At 38.4% G+C, this 16,262-nt stretch overlaps 1 protein-coding gene across 1 annotated transcript in view; it reads left to right on the top strand.

The window, feature by feature from the left end:
* Positions 1–7,619: 7,619 nt before the first annotated feature.
* Positions 7,620–16,262, top strand: part of TRPM1 (transient receptor potential cation channel subfamily M member 1) — a gene marked incomplete at both ends in the record, with an annotated part of 71,327 nt that continues 62,684 nt past the window's right edge. The window contains one exon of the mRNA XM_080351233.1: positions 7,620–7,676. Within this exon, the coding sequence (XP_080207359.1) occupies positions 7,620–7,676 (57 nt within the window). The remainder of the gene's footprint in view (positions 7,677–16,262) is intronic.

The following is a 16,262-nucleotide window of genomic DNA, read 5'->3' as shown; positions in this document are numbered from 1 at the left end:
CTGCTAGGAGATAGATTATGAAAGAGGAAAAAAGATAAGTCCTCGCCCCATTGTATATCCCTTTATCAGTGTCACATTGTAATTTAGGAAGTAGCAAAGAAAATCTACCATCTTCTCTCAGATCTCTGCAGATCAGTGTGACATGAGTTAGTCAGCTGGAGTATATTACTGTGGTAAATGTTTCTAGCAGAAACAGAGAATCTGTAACTGAAGGAGCTGATAAAGGTGGAAATTCTCGGTACAGTTGCTTCTGGGCAGAGACCTGGGTAACAGGCCTGACACAGCCAGCTCTTGTTTGCCCATCACCAAAAGAGGGCATGGCAGGCTGGTGACTGCCGTGTCTAGATGGTGCTGGTAGTGATCTGTAGCTGCCCAGAAGCTTTTTTGTTTCTAATGATTAACTTGGCACATCTCACCACTGGGCATGAACTCGAGCTAAGTTCATAATCAAGAGATAAAATGGATGAGGTGCTCCTGACGGTCTGTGAGTGAGCGTGTGTGGACAAAGAGCCCGGCTTTCTCTAGCATGAGCATTACAGTAACTCTTGCTGGCAGTACCCAATGCATCAATAAAAACCTTATGGGTTTTGCCCTATTCTTCTACATAGATTGTCAGCAAAAAGCACACTTGCATTTTTATCTAGTGCTTGGGAGATGACAGCAATGAATTTTTCTCCTTATTTGCTTCTTAAAATCTCCCTCAATTTAATTAAGTTTCACTACTTTCATGCACGTTTCTTAAAAAATATCTGTCAACAGAGGGTAAAACACTGCAATCAGAAAACATCCAGTATAATGTTATAACTCACTGGAGTGTCACAGGACTCAGTGAGTTAAGCAGTGAGAATATATAGGACCAACAATACACTGAGAGGTGATAAGCTGTGCCAGACAAGGCCATCTAGGAGATGCTGATTCATTGCTTGCTGATGTGTGATAGATTACAGAGCTGTCTTTCCTGACTGCATATGATAGGTAAATGTAGCTGAAATAAAGAGACTTTTAAGTGCTAGAGTTAAAATGCAGAAAAGGGGGATCAATGCTATTATATTTGTGTTTATTCTCTTTTGGTTTTGTTACTTCTGGTGATATGTGAACTCTGAAATGAGATGTTCAGTTTGTGTAGCTAACCCTTTTAAATGAATACCCTCGGAGGTTCAGCTGATATTTTCCTTTCTTTCTCTTTTGGTAAGTTTCTGTAATGTTGGTAAAGTACTTTGAACATCTTGCAAAATTTTTGGACTTACTACTGTGAAGAACTGTGGGTTTGTCAATAAGTTGAGAATGTTCTTGTAACAATGTAGGGATTATTTGCTCAAGCACTTGGCAAAGAATAATCATACTTGCATCTACCCAAGGACACGGAATGATTTTACAAATATCAGGAAATTAAGAGTCTTTGCACAGCTATATATGATTGCTACATTTTTTTTTTTTTTAATAGAGAAACCAAGGTATTAAATATATGGAGTAACTTGTGCCTGGTCCCTTAGAAGATCAGGGCCAAAGCCAGGGAGATATCTGATTCTGAGTTCCTTATTTTACTTCTAAACCTATTCTACACCTTATGTTTACTTTTATTTTGCAGCTAATTCATACTTCATTATTGTCTTGCTCTACTTGCATCAAAATGTATTGCATATGCACATTTCCAGGTCTTCTCTAGATTACAGTTGCCATTATTCCTAACTGTTCCAAATTTACCTATGTATTTTATTTATTTTTCTCATTTGCAAAGCAATTTTACCAATTAGAGCAAACCTGATTGTGTACAATATCAGTATGTTATGGTTTAGGAAAGATCATTGGCCAATTAAATTAATTTTCTTACAGAGAGGTTTTCATACCTCTCCTGGACAATTAATTGCTAATGAAGATTAACATTTCAGCATATTTGACCTTTCCCACATGGTAATATAATGTAAAAAATATTAGACATTTTAATGCTTATGTTTCTAAGGGGAGGATAAACAAAACTTAGGAAATGCTATCAGTTCCCTTTAAGAAAATACATTCTGCAGAATATCCACCAGGTGGGGCTGGTGATACTAAAAAAAAAAAAGTGTTATTTGTAAGTGAGAATCAAGTTGTCAAATCATGGAGGTATTTACCATTCAGGATACCAAATGGATGTTGTGCTAGGAATGATGTATTTGGAATTTCACAATGTAACTCAATGCTATGAATAAGCAAACTGATACATTAACAAAGCATCTAGTGGAAGTCTGTTCTTCCCCCTTTATAGAACTGATAGCAATTCAATTATCTCCCAACAAGAAGCAGTTGCTTTCTCTGTCTTGGGAATGATGGACCGCAGTAGGAAGCCTTACTTCATTATTTAGTGTGTTGAATATGAGCAGAGTTCCAGCACACCTGCCACTCACATGGTCCGTGTTTGCCCAAGCAGGCAGTGGGCTTCTGGCACTAGTTGTAGGTGTTGTCTGTGGTGGGGAGCAGAAATAAAGCTACTTCCTTCCAGAGTTACAGGCTCATTCTTTCCATTCTGATATCAGTGGAGTTTTGTGGGCTAATATCTAGAGGTGGCGACTCAAGGCTTCAAGGCTTACTTGTATTTCAATTATTCATTTTGCTTATGATTTAATTCATCAGCTCTCTCTTTTTCTTCACGTCCCTTTCCAGTTCTCTGTTATTAGCTAATAGACATTCTTTCTTTCAGCCTTTATTTTAGTTGCTAGTAGTAAGGAAATGTTCTGGATTTATTTAACTAGCTTTGTTTGAGACCACAGTATTGCATTGAAAACACTGGTGCACTGAATACTGAAATGATGACAATTTTTTGCTCAGCTGAAATGAAAACTTGTTACTGTCATGAGATCCTATCCTCATTGAAACTTACGTCAAAACCCCCTTTGCTTTTAAGATGATGAGACTGAAGCTGATTGCTCCTTATGTTTGCACAATATACATTAAATTCACCTGGCATGAACCTCATTTTCAGTAGATGACCACCACCAGTGGCAAAGGTTCTGCTTCTGAAATAAGTTTTTATGCATTTTGAATCTAGGGGCACCCTGTTGACATGCACAAGGGCCCCAGCATTTTTCCAGTCTGCCCAGCACAACAGACTCTTGGTGTTCAAGTTTGTTGTTGCACAGACAGAGCTGGCATTCTGTTTTTTTTCACAGGGCAAAAGTAACTGTATTAATGTACAGACAGTTTCATCCATGTTTTAGGCATAGGCGAAAACCATTTCAAACTGTATTTAATAGGAAATATTTAAAGGCATTTTATTTACTACATCTAATTGTTTGGGTATAAATAGAGTACTTGGAAAATAATGAAAATATGGGGAAAATGAAGACAAATCTTGACCTGATTATTCCGGCAAACTGATGGTAATGGTCATCCAGGGGTAAATACTTTGTTAGTACTGTTTATCATTTGTCAGTCTAGGCTGATAACTACACAGAAGTGCTTTGTCACATACGCAAATCTGGGCCCAGTGAGAAGTCGTCCTCAGGGCTTATGATGCACAGAAAATTGAGAAAGTTGGTCTGTAAAATAATCACATAAAGTGCAGTGTAATCCTTTCTGTCATCTAATTTATTGTATTACTATGACTGTGAGACCTGGGAAGAGTTCTGTTCTTCTGTCTATCTAAAAGGAAAGTTATTTATGAGTATGGTGAGACTGAATTAACGTAATTGTAATTAATTTGTTGTCATTATCCGTAAAGTAGATGTGAAATGCTAGAATGTTTTTAAAGACTCAGCTTTTTATCTGGAGTAACACAGGACAATATGACTGAGCTGCTGGCACACTTCTATTGTTCATACCAGTTACTGAGGATCTCCAGCTCTGCATGGCCTGTATTCTCTGAACTGCTGAACTGAATTCAGGTTTTTCTAATTCTCTTACAAGCTTCTTCTCTTTAATTCTTTGCATACCACTAAAGGCAATGAGGCTAGAAGTTCATCTGGTCCAAGGATGACAGGTGCTACCTGTGCTTATTTCAAAGTAACCAGGCAGATACAGGTTCTAAATTCATCAATTCCAGAGGTTAATTCTACACATAAGGAGGGGGAAGAGGTTTTTACTCCTGTTATAGCGATTCAGTAATTTCCAATTGTAATTCATGCTGTATGATTTAACACATTAGGATGCTGTCCAAGACGTGGTGACGTTTCTCACCTGTTTCCATCAGTATCTGCTACAGACAACTTAATATTGTGTCGAATTGGGCTTTGAAGACAAATAAATAGCAAATGGCTTTGCTGCTTATAATGAATGAGAGCCCTAGTTGTTGTTCACCTAGATGAGTTTTTAACCCACTAGTTATGTCATTGGCTAAAGAAATATTGTTCAAAAGTACAAGTTTTTTTCTCCACAGAAGTAGCTTCCATATTTTTTGAAACCTTTTTTTAGCAACATTCTCATTTTTCTCACAAAACTAAAACTCAATAGTTTTACTGAAAATGTTGCTTTTATGGAAACTCAAATTTTGTGTTATTTTTTTTTCTGCACAGTAATACCAGTGCTCCTGCATTCTCAAGTTCATGAGAAGCTAAGAAACTAACTGTGCCTGGGTTTATTTCTACTAATACTTGCATTAAGCTCCCCCAAGTTAAGTCCATCCAACCACAGGCTGCTCTGCTGTTTGTACTACTGATCCTATAGGCACATGGAAAACAGCTGAACACTAGCCCTGTCTATGGCAGAAGTCTTCAACTGGCTCAGCCTGCAGTTAAATGGATTTCTACCTGTTGTAAAACTGTCCTTTTGATGTCTCTAAGGATGCTCTATTAAGGCAGCAAGATTTAAGACACCTCCCCACCAGCCTCCAAGTTATCCTGCTGTGCTTCAGTTCAGCACAATAATTCTAAACTGCTGAGATGAACACATTTTTTTAATTTTTAATTTTCAGATTGAATATATCTCTTTAGTTATAATATTGTGATACAGAAGGGACTAATACAGTCTAACACCTTGAAAGTCCTGGAAAAGGACATAGAGTGTGCCCATAGGAAATTTATGGCAATACCAAGGCGGATGGCGGGGGGGAGTTTCCTCCAACAAGCTAGAGGAGTCTACTGAAACAAAGTTAAAAAATTCAACTGAGGCATATTCAAAGCCCATGGATTAGTTGGACCTGGAATCCCAATGAAAAGCAAGTTGCAGATGAGTCATCAGTGTGCCCTTGTAGCAATGAGGGCTGTGTGTTGTGCTGTGTTAGGAAGAGGGATATATTTATTCCCTCTGTTTGGCACTCATGAGATGGCATCTGGAGTATGGTCTTCATCTTGGGAGCCCCTTAGTACAGGAGAGAGATTGCAAAATGTCTCGGGCGGGACCATGAGGAAGATTAGAGTATGGAAGCACCTGATGTAAAGATAGGCTGGAAGAGCTGGACTTGTTCAGCCTGGAGAGGAGAAGGCTGAAGAGGAATTTAGTTGCAGTCTTCCAATACATAAAGGGACATTTCATAAGAGATGGAGCCAGATTCTTTTCAGAGATGCAGAAGGAAGAAACAGTGGCTGTAAGTTGCAGGAAGGGAAATTCCAAAGGGACATACAGAAAAAATTCCTTGCAGTGGGAGATGATTGAGCACTGGAGCAGGTTGCCCAGAGTGACTGGAAACACCATCCTTGAAGGTTTTCACCATTCAGGTTATGGAATTAAGACTACAGGAGTGCATTTCGTTGTTTATATGATCAGTACATGCTGTTTCTAATATGTGAGGATGGTAACACAGGTACTGATTTACAGGCCCAGTGGCACAAACAGAGGTTCTTTATCTTTTCTGACCATGTCTCATAATCTGCCTAATTTCACTTGAAACCTGCTTTTCTTCTTGCAAGAGAAGGAGAGAGGGAGCAGGCAGTTGCTAAATAACTAAATAACTCTTGGAATGGCTAAACAGACAATGCTGAAGTAAAAGTACCATAAATTGGCCTACAGTCTTCCTTTGAGTTTTTAAAGTGTGGAATTGACTAAATTGAACTTATTTTCTATAGATGTCACCTGCCAGTTACATGCTGTCTGAGTTTTGTAGTGTAAACTGTGACATTTTTAATCCAAATATGCTTTTGCCTAGGTTACTGCAGGATTGCTTTGAGGATATGTGGTTTACAGAAAAAGAAGTCAACTTTCTTTGCCCAGCAGACAGCAGTCCCCAGTGACCTCCAGTGTGCTCATTCTCATGGTAGGTAACCAGCACTGAACAATATTCTGTCTACACTTCATTTCAGGCATAGAAACTAAAGAATCAAGAGCTGTTGAAGTACCTAATGGCTAATACCTGTAACTGAGAAAAAACCAATAATCTACTGCAGTGTATAACTGAAGTGCCAAAGGGAATTGAAGACATGGTGCTGTCACTATCAGTTTTGCTGTGCACAAGATCTTTTAAATAGAGTTCTGTAAAAATGGTGTAAAATTTTCTAGATGCTTTTTGTTATTTGAGTTGCAGCTATTCAGACCTAAGAAAGATGCCAAGTTCTGTATTGAAAAATTAGAAACTATTTTTTTCAAATAAGAAATGCACTTTGCCTGGAAAATTATCATACTGCCAAGGAAAAACATTGTGATTTCATGAAGTGGGTTCAAGCTTCTTCAGAATTTGAAAATGTAAAACTTTTTCATTTTTCCCTTGTCTTTAGTGAGACAGAGATTTAGAATGGCTGAAATGTATCTCTAGTTTCTCTCTGCTCTCATCCGTCTTCTTTTCCAAACCAGGCTCTCTAACAGATTCTTGGCTCATGTCTGAGAAGGCAAGTCTTCTGGAGCCAACTAGCTATTTCCTAGTCAATAATAATTGCATTGTTCTTTTAAAGCACCTTGTCTCTTCCTCATTTCTTGTTTATTCTCTCCTAACTGCCCCTCCTTTTGTTTTCATTCTGCATATTTAGGCAGAATAGTAAAAAACAGATGAATTGAGATGTTGACAAGAATTCAGGAGGATAATACACAGCAGACCTTATTTGCCACAACCCATATTCCCTAATTAATTAGAATCTAACTTGTGATCTCATGGACTGTTTGCTTTTAAAACCTCGTCTTTCTCATCTCAAGACCTGCTGTAGCCACACTTGCCATCAGCATTTATGCTTCAGAATTCCACCAAGCCTCTAACCTGTAGTCTGCTGAGGACCATCTGCTCTTTTCATGTGCCTTTCTACTGATACCGAAATAATTTCCATCTGACTGCCCAGTGCTTTGCACAAATAAAAACCTTTCAGGCTGCTGCTTCTAAAGTAGATTTACCTTCAATCACCATTTATTAAATCTCTGTCCATTAAAAACCGTAGCTTGCAAAAGATGTGTGCATTAAGCCTGATTATAGAGTCAGTAGAGAAGAGGGAGGAGGACAGCAGTTTGTATCAGTGTATTGCCTTGTTTTTCCAGCTGGCTGGTAACACTTGTGACAGGGTGCATATCAGAACAGGAGTCTCATTATTTGGATTTCATTTTGTTCTATGCATCTGTCTTTTTATTTAATCTGTAACCTAATGATTGTTGGCTTTGGGAAAAAACTGCTCAGACTACATGACTGAAATCAGAGGTTTTTTTGGTGCTGGAGTAGTAGGTCACTTATGGAGGGTAAGGGCCAAGGGACTAAGAAAGGAAAAGGAGGAAAGTTCACAGGTTCCTTACGGAGGATGAGTGGCTCCTTCAAACGCACTTCATTTAAGGGCTCAGCATCTGGATCACAAAAGGTAAGTCTGCAATTACCCAAGTAGTACAGTCTGAGGGAAACACACCCAGATACACTGCCTTTTTTTTTTTTAATAGCTAGTACCATTATAAATGAGAACAATTATCTTCCCTTCTGTGTTCTTTTAAGTCTCAGAGGTATCAGTCATGTTCATTGCAATGGTTCTGGCAATGAATCTTATTCCTCTTAAGTGAGTTCTTCCACGAGTGCACTGTCTTAAGTATCTTTGGGTTAAATATCACTGAACAGAGCTAGCCTCTAATTATTCCTATGCATAGTCAAAATCCTGTTTTGATGACTATTGATACTTAGTGTTCATGCCAAATTTAGATACAATCAGTGAGAATACTGCTAGGGTGTATAAAGGCTTTTGATGTGATTCACTGAACATCTATGTCAGATTCTATGAGAAATGGGGTTTGTGGTTAGATCATGTGCTGTGCAGTACATGAATGAGAAGGACGAGGGGGGAGAAAGAAGACATGAGGTGATTGCTTTGTAATGTATATGCTCACTGTTGTCATAAGCTTGCATGTGTGGATGACTATTAAGAATTTGTTTCTTAATTTAGTTTTCAGCTTTGAAGGGAATTTAACTACATCTTTTGTCCATGGATTGATAGATTCATTTGAAACAAATGTAGACTGACTTCAGCTGAGGATTACTTAGATTCCAGCTCTGCTGACCTTTTACAAACTGACTCAATTCAAATAATGAGCAATAGTTTTTGTCTTTTCTTCCAACCCCTCCAACACTCTTACCTCTAATTTCTTCTGATCATCACAGTGTTAGAGTCAGATTCTAATGCAGGGGGTGAATGGAAGTCTGAAGGAACGTAAATGAGAGAAAAATGTCTGGCAGCATCTTAGAGGAAATTAGTCACTGACACACAAGCAACTAAGTGTTATATGTATTAGAATGGTTCCCTCTTAAAAAAAGTTGTTCTCTATGTTGTGAAATACTGGCTATGGTCATCTGTGAAGACAAGGAACAATATGTCTAGGTTTGGGGGACTTCTTCAGCAGAGATGGATGGTCATGGGCCATCACCAGGTGAATTGCAAGCACTATCTATGGATAAAGTCATTTACAGCAATGTTTCTTATGTACTAGCTGGGGGCCTTCCCCCTTTTCTCTGCTAAAGAGTCTGTCAAGTTGCATGTAATCCCCATATTACAGGCTGTATTACAGTCATTGAGTGCTAGGGGAAAAAACAAAAAAAAGAATACTTCAGCTATGATGTCCTCTTGTCACCAGAGCCAAGCCTAAACAGAAGAAAAACTGAAGGCTCTAAAGCAGTGGTAGTGGGTTCATTTTTGTTCTCCTCTGATAGATATAAAGCAAAGTGGTGTATTGAAATGTCAGCTAATACTTCACAACAGTGTCACTTCCTTTAAATTTGCCCATTACTTGCACAGTTGCTTCTCAGGTGCCTGATGGCTGTGCACAAATAGTGTGAGAAAACAGGTTGTCCTGCAAGACGCTTCCATTTCATGAACAACTGTATATTGCTTGCTTTATCGACCAAATGACTTTACAAAGATAAGCAGTGGTTTCATAGTCTGTTGTATTAACTTTATTTATTGAATAATACAGAGAAACAAAGATAAATGAAGTTAAAGAGAATGATTTCCCCTTTGAAATGTTGGTTTATATGTCTAGGCTCACTTAAACGTGACAAATCCAAGTAGAAAATACATAATGTGGGCCTAGTGCCCCAGGTGCAGTCAGTTGGTTTTTTTTAATGTCTCCAAGCCTATTTTGATACTGCAAAGCATACAGAATTTTACTTCCTTAATGGAATAAAGTCAGAGTAAAATACCCAGATAAAAATGATTTAATCTTGCCAGACTAATCAATTGTAAGGTAGAAGGAGCACAGTACAGATTTTGGTTTTTTTAACAAGTTTTGTCTTCTGATTATAAAAAATCTGTCTTTTAAAAGCTGTAAGTTCCCTTCATGGCTTGCTTGTTTTAGTCTTCCTCATTCTTTCGGTGTTATTTGCTTTAATGTTAATTTTGGGAACAAAAATATTTAACGAGAAAAACTCTTTCTAGAGTTGATTAAAAAAATAGATGTTTAGGCTTATGTGGTAGACTGGGAATGTTACTTCTGCTGAGAAATTCTGTTAGTTGGCTCTTTGTGGTGAATAGCACACTGTCAGCATACGGGCAAGTGGAAGTGATTATCCCTGGGAGTCAGGACATCTCGGGGCAGGAAATCTGGGTACTATTGCGCTTGAGAATGTTTTGTAGGAAACATAAACTTAGGCTAATGATAGAGCTGAAGACAAGGATTGAAACTGGTCTTGAATGTGTGTGTTTTGTAGGCGTGTAGTGCTTTGGGATACATCTGGAAAACCTGGGCAGGGAATGGCTAAAGCCATGTGAGGTAGCTAAGTGTAGAGATTTATAATGAACCTGCCACTCTAAGCATTTTCCGTTTTACCACTGTCACAGCCCAGTTCTCGAGCAATATGTAACAATGTGTGGTCCTGGTCCATGATTTTAACTCCCAATTTTTACTGCAGTAGTGCTGAGTAGCAAGAGTAATTCAAATGGCCAGGTATCTCTGCTCGGTTCTGTACTCTGCTTACCTTTCCCATATGTTCCTCTGCTTTTGACAGCAGTGCTCTAGAGGACGATGACATTTTACTTCTCGAGCAGTTTTACAAAAGTGCCTGTTGTTACCTGCTCTGCAATTAGAGGCATAACTCTGCCTCAACAGAGAATGCTGTAAATGAAATGTGAAACTGGTAGCGTTTAAGAAAAGGAGTATGCTTGTGTGCGTGCATGCTTACATCTCTGTCTTTGTAAACATCTCAGTTTATTAAAAAGGATGCAGCTTATCTAGGTGTACATCACTTGTCTGTCATTCTCACTAATGGGAGTTACTTTTGTAGTACTAAATAATGCTTTCATCTCTGCTTACTATCTCCATTGACTCGATCTAAATATCTTTTAAGATGTGCCTACTATGACTCATTTTCTGTCCCTCTGAAGAGAAAACCGTTTTATTGAAACAATTTCTCTCTTCATGTTATTTCTGTTTGCCAATAATTCTTCCATGTTTGCAAATTCTCTGTGTCTGTATAAGGATATACTCAGTAAAAGCCATCCAGATGCTCAGATTTCAGCTTTTGTAGAGACACTAATAGGTTTAATTGCATTATTTCTCACATCACTGTGTTCTTCCTGGCTATCAAATGTAGTATAAGAAATAACAGTGATGTCTAGAAGAATATTTTTATAATATTAAAACCATTTCTATTTTATCTAAATACATTAGACAACTTTGAAAATCTCAACAGCACTACTATATTAAACTTCAAATAGGAAATAAAGTATTAACAGGATTAATTTACTTTCTGCTCCTAAACTATTTGTCAAGAAGCTGTGATTTCCTTCAAATTACCGTACCTTTTGATGGTTTATAAAAGATGAGCTCATGGGTTAATATGGAACACTTATCTGCAAGTGGTTAATATTACAGTTGTGATTAGATAAATCACTAGGTAACAATGAAATTATTTTCATATACATTCCTTTTGAGAGTTTCAAATATATTTTTTCCTACAATTTCTGCTGTAAGAAATTCTCCTTGTGCAAACATTTTGGCCATTTTCTCAGTGGCTCAAGAGATCACACTGCCATGTTTTTTCCAGTTTAGAGAGTCAGTTGAGTGATGAAAGTGAGAAAATAGCTTAGGTATAATAATTTATTTCTCCCTAGGTAGAGCAGAGCTTTACTGAATCAGTTTAATGTGGATTTGGTATCTTAACATCCTTCAACAAACTAGATAAGAGCGTTGTGAAAAACAGCCCATAACAGAATATGTGTTAGTACCAGCTGATCAGAATAGGAATGGGAAATGAATCCTTTAACGCTCTAAGCAGGATGCACAATTGGCCAAGTGAATTTTAAGTTTTTGTCTTGCTGTGACACACCAAAAGAAACAGTGTAGTGGAGGATTTATCCAATTTGAAATGTAGAACTCGGTGGTTCTCCTTGGCATGTCCATAACATTCTTCTTGACAATCCTGCAAGTTTCTTCCCAAGACAAACATTTTAAGGTATGGCTTTTAGGAATCTCTTTGTTGTCAGGAATGGTTCATAAGGACTTGAGTCTATATTCTGCAGATGTGAGTCACCTAGCATAGCTGGGCATGCAGCATTGCACTGAGCTCCTTCTCTACAAGTTGATACACTGCAGACATCCAGCAGGAGCAGATGATATGTGCATACAGCAAAACCTCACACAAAACCCACAACAAAACCCCGTTAATTTAAATAAAAAGTAAGCAATGAGATAAACTGCTTGAAGGCTTACATTTGGACCCCAGTTTTACCTCCTAATATGTACATTATCTTTTGTGTTGGGAGTACCTTTGTCTGCCCTGTACTTTTTCCCAGTTTGTAGCAGGCAAATTATTGACACTAGGAAGCAGAAGTGTCACTGTAGGGCTGGCCACCAATCCAGTCTGGAAATGGGAGAAGTCCTGTAGACCAGCATTAGCAGGGAGGAATGGGAAAGGCAGTTTATCCCAGGCAGTGGAATGAAGAGGAGAGTGAAATAGCAGAATTTTAATGTTCTTCTTTGAGAAGAGAAGAAAAGGCATCAGAACCAATGTTATATATAATAAATAACAGCTGGTTCATCAGCAGATGAAGATGAGGGTGGAAAGGATTAAAGCCAGGTATCAAAGACTGTGAAAGGCAGTTGTACGTGCCAGGTTGTCAATGCCAGAGGCAGGTTCAGGCAGCGCTGTGGAGGGGGCAGCTGACCAGCTGAAGCAGATCAGGCTGTGCAGACAGAATATGGGCAGACTGAGAAAAGGGAGCCACTAAAGGGATTCTGCAAACTGGGAAGAGTCAAAGGGTGGTGGCTGGTGAGGAGATACTGTCTGAATTGCAAGGAAGAGTGGGAGAACAGTGAATGGTTCGACTCAAGACTAAAGAACTTCATCCTCACCATTTAGGCCATGCTATAAAACTAATATGCATGTAATCTATAAAATCAATCTGAAGTCCAAATGAGTAAAAACCAAAGGTACTCTGGTGAATAATTGCAACATAATTAGAGAAGAATTTTGCATTTAACAAAATGAGGAGACTGCAGGTATAGAGTGTGTAGATTTTCTGTAACTATGACAACTGATTTTCCTCATGTAGCTTGTACAGTCTCATCCAAAACTCAAGAAACGGATTAGAAGCTTATTTTTAATGGTAATCTCATAATCTTTAATGGATAACACTGGCCTTTTCTGCCAGTAGTTTTACTTTTTCGAACAGTGTGATACTTTTTGTGATTTTAATAGCATTCCACCAAGATGCAATCCAATAGGAGTTTGTCTAGAGTCTGCAGATGCAGTCATCTGTGAACTGTATCCAACAGTGTGATACTTTTTGTGATTTTAATAGCATTCCACCAAGATGCGATCCAATAGGAGTTTGTCTAGAGTCTGCAGATGCAGTCATCTGTGAACTGTATCCAACAGTAAAAGCACTTGTTCCTCTAAAACCTTCTCTTACCTAACAGGGGTTTTATATTTCTTTAGGAAATGTTATGCTCACAGTGTTGATTCTATTTTGTTAAAATTGTGTTACAATCTGAAGTATCCCTCATTAAGGCTCTATCAACTAGGTCATATTAGGTGTTTTTGAGCATGTTCATTCCCTGCCACTGAAGATGGGCAGTTACATGGCCTTGAACTTTCTATAAGGGAACATTCCGTATCACTAAGAGAACATCCCTTTTCTTTTTTCTTTTGATGTAAATAGAATTACCGTAAAAGCAATTTTTACAGTCACAATAAAATTAACTAATCAACTGATCACAATGACAGTGTCTCTTCCAAAAGTAACTGCCTTAGATTTGAAGGATGAAGTTGAATGTCATTTCACCATGTAGTCATTATCTCCTACTTTCTTCATCCCCTTTATGAAGATGTGTTGTAAAACAGTATCAGCTTGTATGATGTCCTCTTGGAAATGACATGAAAAGGCAGCCTTGTTCTATAAAGATTAATCTCTAATAATAGCACAGTAAAAGATGTAACAGCTGGTATGGATTAATATTCCTTAATATCTGCTTTCATGTGATTAATAGCTGAATGGCTTAAGCCTCTACCAGCGGGAAGCAAGCAGTGGTTACTAAGCTCTACTAAGTGTACTGTTTGGGATTTTTTTTAACAGAATAGACATTTAAATGTTTTTCCTTTTTTTATTTCCAGAGTTCCTAGCTGATTTTTATTTATCTCCTTCCCAATTTTTCTGTTGCAGGTCATGTATTACAAATGTTATTTTCACAAAAAACAGGAGAAATAAGTTTTTCAGGGGTTCATCCTCTCTTGTTTCTGATACACAGTACCCAAGACTATTCCTAATACAATTCAGCAGTAAATCATTAACTTCTATGTTGGTTTATTAATGTACTTTACAGAGATTGATAAGCGAAGAGAAATGCATTTGGTTTTTGTCTTGACATTCACATTAATTAAATGTCTTTGTCCAGTTCTGTGTTGTTGGTCGTGATTTTTATAGTTTGGAACTGAAGAGCAAAGGGTAAATTCCAAAGATTTTTAAAAGATTTAATCACCATGTGATTAGCTGGATGGGTGCTCATAGCCCAGGGTGTGCTGTTTTGAAATTACATCTTAATCACTTAATATTTTACCTAGGTTTTATTGAAGCCCCCAAATATTTTTCAGTTATAGAGATGAATTTGCTCATAAAGCAGAAGACTGAAAATACAGGTAGGAATTGGGCTAACTGCATATGAGCTGACGAGATTTTTCTGTTTGATGTCCTATTAAACTCAGAGGTAAGGCATGAGAATATATATGAGAGTAGCTGTGCTGGGTCAGACCAGAAATCTACGTTGCCCGGCACTGTAGGAACAGGGGGCACATGTAGTTATTCTCCTGCAGAGTTTACACCTGTCCAGCAATACTTAAGGTAGGGATTGACTGGACAGGAGGTAATGTTGGAGGGGTTTGATGTGAAGTCAGGTTGTTGCCTTTTAGTCTCCACAGCATCCTTCACCAAGGAGTTCTATAGCTTAGCTGCAAGTTGTATGGAAAGCCTTCAAGCCAGCTTGAGCTTATTAGTTTTGGAAAACAGTCTTTTATGTTTGGGTAAGATTTATTTAACCTGATACTTAGTAGCCAAATTTGAGAACCTTTTAATTTTGCTGCTGAATTTTGTACCAGTGTTGGTATTTGGTTCTAATTTCACTTCACAATTTGTTGAGCTTTCCTGACAAAATCCTTATTCTTCACTTTCTCTGAAGTGTATCAGGCATGGTTTTGTCTGTCTGTGTCAGGCCTAGGTTTGAACAGAGGGCTTAAAAAGTGTGTTTTCCTAAGTTACAAGCTCTGAGTGTTGAAACACCGGCTGTTGAGCAGTGTCTTTCATCCTAGAGAATCCCGAACTCTTGTATCAGCCATCTTCCTTTGGAATAGTTAATTTACCAGAGAAATGCCTCCACCTTCTCAGAAGTCATTTGGCATAAAGTGTCACTACTTTTCAGTCTGTTTTAATGGTAGCTCTGCTGTTAACTGGTTGATGCATGTTGACCTCCTGGTAAACCAAAAGGCTGGGAGAAGAGGGATCTGTGTAGGACCAGGGGCAGCCAGGCTCTGTATCACACTAATCTCATCTGAAGAATTTTTTGGTTTTGGTTTCTGCTCCTCCCCACCTCCCCCCGCCCCATCCCAGTGGCTCAGAATGCCTTATCTCTATGTCTTGGCACTTTGTCTTGCCTCTTGTTGTCTGCTTGACTGCTGAGAGATGTGAGCAGCCAAGGCAGGGTCTGAATGGAGATTTAGCTGTAAGTGTATATGCATCCTGATCTGTTTGGGCCTGTGGACACATGAAGCCATGCTGAGAGCCAGTCTGAGGAGCAGAGCCGGGGGAATGGCTGTCTTCCAGAAGCTCTGCGTTAGTGTTGCTGTTGTGTACCATGTTCAGGAAATCATAGGAAGGGAAATAAAAATTAAAAATGGGTAGTCCAATACATTCTTGATTAGTGTCCAATCTGTGGCCTAGTTAATTTTAAGCATTACTTGCCTCTCCCATTAAAAAATCATATGACATTAAGATGTTCCTGTTGATAAAGTTTTAGTAGTTGGAATAAATAAAAACACTAATGCAATCTCTGACATTTCTGACATTCACCTATCTGTGTCAGTAGGATTTGTAAATATTTTTTAATTTAAGTTACGGTGTTCTGAAATTATTTTTGCTAGCACTGAGGGAGAGACACATTATCTTTATTTTCTGTAACGGAGCATTATTAGGAGGAATGCACAAGGACACAACTGAGATACCTGCACTTAAGCAGTTAGTGGCACTTCCCATCCCCTCAGGCCTGTAGCTGCAGAGAGGTCTTCATGAGAGCCTGCGGAATGCCGGTTCTGGGAGGATGTCTTTGATACACCATGCATCTGGATTGGTGCGGGGTACTTGTGTTCAGGCACCTGACTGAGCATTTAGGAAACATTTTACTACTACTTCATTCGGTAGAAAATAATGTGAAGCGGTCCACACTAACCTCTGTTAATCTTATGGCCCTAGTTCATTAGCAAA

Source organism: Nesoenas mayeri, assembly GCF_963082525.1.
Source record: "Nesoenas mayeri genome assembly, chromosome: 11".
NCBI classification, from domain to species: domain Eukaryota; kingdom Metazoa; phylum Chordata; class Aves; order Columbiformes; family Columbidae; genus Nesoenas; species Nesoenas mayeri.
The sequence above is the reverse complement of the archived record's forward strand: the minus strand, read 5'-3'. Positions and strand labels throughout refer to the sequence as shown.